The sequence below is a fragment of the Rhagoletis pomonella genome, unplaced genomic scaffold, assembly GCF_013731165.1.
Source record: "Rhagoletis pomonella isolate Grant_MI unplaced genomic scaffold, Rhpom_1.0 Rhpom_scaffold_00006, whole genome shotgun sequence".
NCBI classification, from domain to species: domain Eukaryota; kingdom Metazoa; phylum Arthropoda; class Insecta; order Diptera; family Tephritidae; genus Rhagoletis; species Rhagoletis pomonella.
This window is the reverse complement of record NW_023458560.1, coordinates 81,211,950-81,215,582: the sequence shown is the minus strand read 5'-3', so window position 1 is coordinate 81,215,582 and position 3,633 is coordinate 81,211,950. Positions and strand designations below refer to the sequence as shown.

Genomic DNA, 3,633 nt, shown 5'->3' with positions numbered 1-3,633 from the left:
TTGCTGTCTTATCTTTCCTTTTTTCAATTAGAACACAAACTTGGCCGTTTAAATTTACAGAATTTTTATTTAATATGACACAATTTTACAATATATATTAAGAATAACGTAATAAATACTACCTTGAATGCTAATTACTTCATGCAGTAATATCACGAATACTGCACACTACAGACGTACACTAAACTTAAAATATATGAAATCAGTTACATAATTTTAAATCACTTAAACTTAATATAATCCACGATGAGCTTCGAATATTCTAAATGAATTACTAAAATCAAATATTGTACGTTTCGTTTCAAATAATTTCCACGGGTTTGGCATTAAGTGCTTGGAAGTAAAACTGCGCCTCATTACAGCTCATCAAGAAAATGGTTTATATTCTGCAAATGATCGCCATAGTCCGTCGCCTCGCTGCCCACAAAAGTGTCATAGTTACTCAATATTTCCAAATAGCTTAAGCGATCGTCGTGATCTTCATCGGTTGATACAAATAAATGGTCAACTTCATCTTTGGCGATTGCCTCACTATTCGGCACTACCCAATTGAGGACCTCGTTACCGGTCAATAGGCCATCTTTATTCTCATCCAAATGATCGAAGCGATCTTTTTCTTCCACAAGCCATTCACGACTTCTCTCTTGCCCAGCTGTGCCGATGAATTCGGAGTAATCTATTTCACCATTGTGATTTGTATCCTTCTCACGGAGAGTATGCTCCAGCACGATAGGCAGCATTTGCGGGTGCTCTTCTGGCGAATAGAAGAGAACATATTCTTTGGAGTCCAGTACACCATCCTTATTCAAATCGGCAGCATTGAAAAGCTCCTTGTCAGATTTAATCATTTGTTTCTCCTCATCATAGCTATCGAAATCGATTAGTTCTTTCTTTTCTTCTTCATCCTCCATCGAAAAGCTATCTTTGAGATATTCCTTCCAAGTTATTTGATAGTCACCATCTGCATCAATCTCTTCCATTCGGTCAGCTGCTTCCTCTTCGCCGAGTTTTCTGTATCCATGAGTACCAAATATGAATTATTACAATTTTTTGTTTCAAGCCATTAAATATAGGAAATAACGGAACTAGTTAGGTTGTAAAATGCATATAAATATATACAGTGGCCTTCAAAATAATTGCAGAAAAATTCAAAATGATGCTGTTTACAACTTGTCTTTATTTATTTTGTCTTTATTTAATAATTTTCATTTATAATATTGGTGGATCTATATCAGATCGATACCACATAAACAAAAGTTTCAAAGCTTGCATAAAGCTCACAAAAACTAACTAAACTTAAAAAATGTTCGTCAAAATTTCGATTTGTTCAATAAATTTCCTAGAAACATTTCGAGTATGCAGTTTCATAGCCCATTAAATTTTAGTATAACAAAGTGCAAGTTTTGTAGAGAGTGTTGCACATTTTGTTCCATATAAAAGTAAGTTTTGTTCATGCCTTATATAGAAGCAAATGCGCAACACGCCCCACAAAACAAATCTAAAAAAAGGCAATTTTTAGCGACTTGAAGCTCGCATTAAATTTTACTTAAATTGAATGAGCTTCAAAATTGCACAGTCGAAATCTTTCTAGGAAATCTAGCTAAAAAAAATCGAAATTTTGATTAACATTTTTTTTTAAGTTCAATAAGGTTTTGTGAACTTTCTGCAAGCTTTATAACATTTATTTATGTGGTATCTGATATAGATCAGCTCATATTTTAAACGAAAATTATTAACTGTATTGTATGTATAGTTTCAGGCAGGCTCATCCTAAACTATATATTTTTTATTTTAACATTTTTATTGAGCTTTGTACCACGATTTTTTGTTTATTAGGGAAAACTGAAAAAGCAATAAAGTTTAAGCGGTAGAAGTTATAGCAGCTATTTCGGAGATCACCACATCTCCTCAGAAGACTTCTTTTTTGCTAGACTTCAGCAGGGATCGAACCCGCATTATCGATGTGCAAAGTCAGAAGCGCTAACCGCACACCCCGTAAGCTCTTGGTGCTAATTCATTCCCTTATTCAACCTACTACCATCAAGTGCAGCTGATTTACCGCTAGCAACAAAAGCGCTTCTGAATTTGCACATCGATAAATAAAATTACTTACCCTAAGTAAACATTAACTTGCTCAACGAAGTTTAAAATAACATGGCCTAGTAGCACAGCCCCAAAAATATATTTTTAAAATTTACTTATAAAATATAGAAAAAATAAATAAACAGAAATAAGTTGCCAACAGCATCATTTTGAATTTGCTCCTGTTATTTTGAACGCCATGTGTATGTGTAGTTACTGATAAATAATGCAAAAACCTTTCGTTTTTAATGGCGCTTATTTCTTCTACATGCCAAGGGCAGACGCATTCTCTATTATAAATAGTCATAAATATTGTGCATCATGCAAAACTGACATAGGCTCCGACTCACACTAACACAAAAATTAGGTCTTAGCTTGTATAAATGTACATAGATATATGTGTATATGGAGAAATGTGTTTTTTATGGTATAGCATTAGGGCTTTTCAACAATTAAAGCATTAATCAACAACATAGAACTCACTTAAAAGACCTTAAAATCCAAGCTTTCAGCTCATGGCGCTCAACAAAGCCATCCTTATTTAGATCCATTAATTTTATAAGTACAAGCAAACGCTTTTTTGATTCTTCAGGCGAGAGTTTGTCGAATTCTTGTGCTTCTTTGATGCTGCCTAAAAGAGAGTAAACACTTTCAGCGGAAGTCTTAGTAATTTTTCTTAGCTTTTCAAACTTTTTATGATTCTGTTGAATATAAAAGTAAGGCAATGAAACACAAAAGCATTGCACGTGTGTCACAAATGAAGCGAACCTCAAATATCTGCACCGTAGCACAAGCAGAAACAAGAGAGGTTAGACATACGTACATACATAAATAAGTTCATACGTGCCGAAAACTAGACTATTCATCCAAATTTGTGCCACAATTTTTTTTTTCATGCTTATGAGTTTGTTTAATTTATGCAGCTATGCATATGTATGGTGTTATTCATGATTTCGAGCCCTAACCGCCAACATAACGTAAGCGACATTTGTTTTTTTTTTTTGTTTTGATACAGAAATGCATCTAGATGCTCTAGGAATATTTCTGCATCACAAAGAAAATTTTGAAAAAAATTAGGGCTCGATTTAATAATTGATTCATGGGTGTTATTATAGTAGCTGCGCTTTAAAAGAACACTTTTGAAAGAAAATTGTGAATTGTTTGTTATTAGATGGAATACTGTAATTTGCTCACCAATAATTGCTTCATGATCGAACTCCACATTATGTTCCCCGTCTTCGTGATGATGTGCATCCCGTGCAGCATATATTCCATCCTTGAGTCGTTCTTTACTGTTGTGTTTCTCGTGCTTATGGGTGTGTGTTACGCCTGCGTTGGCTGGCATGGTGTTGACGACGATCACGCACGTAACCAGCAAAGCCAAAACTCCCAAACGTGACATTTTTAAATATCTTAAATCAGTACCAGCTGGTATCTCAAGGTCTTTGCCACTTGTTCTAAGTTGTACCACTTGAAACAAATTCTGTTTGGCTAATATATGCGCGTAAATGAAATTTGGGGCTTCTTACTCAACTGAAATTACTATATTCT

At 34.3% G+C, this 3,633-nt stretch overlaps 2 protein-coding genes across 2 annotated transcripts in view; one reads left to right on the top strand and one right to left on the bottom strand.

The window, feature by feature from the left end:
* LOC118741450 (ankyrin repeat domain-containing protein 39-like) overlaps window positions 1-3,633 on the top strand; it is a 24,509-nt gene that overhangs the window by 6,550 nt on the left and 14,326 nt on the right. The window lies entirely within an intron of this gene.
* On the bottom strand, window positions 94-3,627 carry LOC118741445 (reticulocalbin-2; the record flags this gene model as incomplete). The annotated part of the gene is given in 3 exon segments (XM_036473419.1): window positions 94-1,011; window positions 2,566-2,713; window positions 3,277-3,627. Coding segments are annotated over 3 exon segments (1,011 nt in total). The 5' UTR covers window positions 3,485-3,627.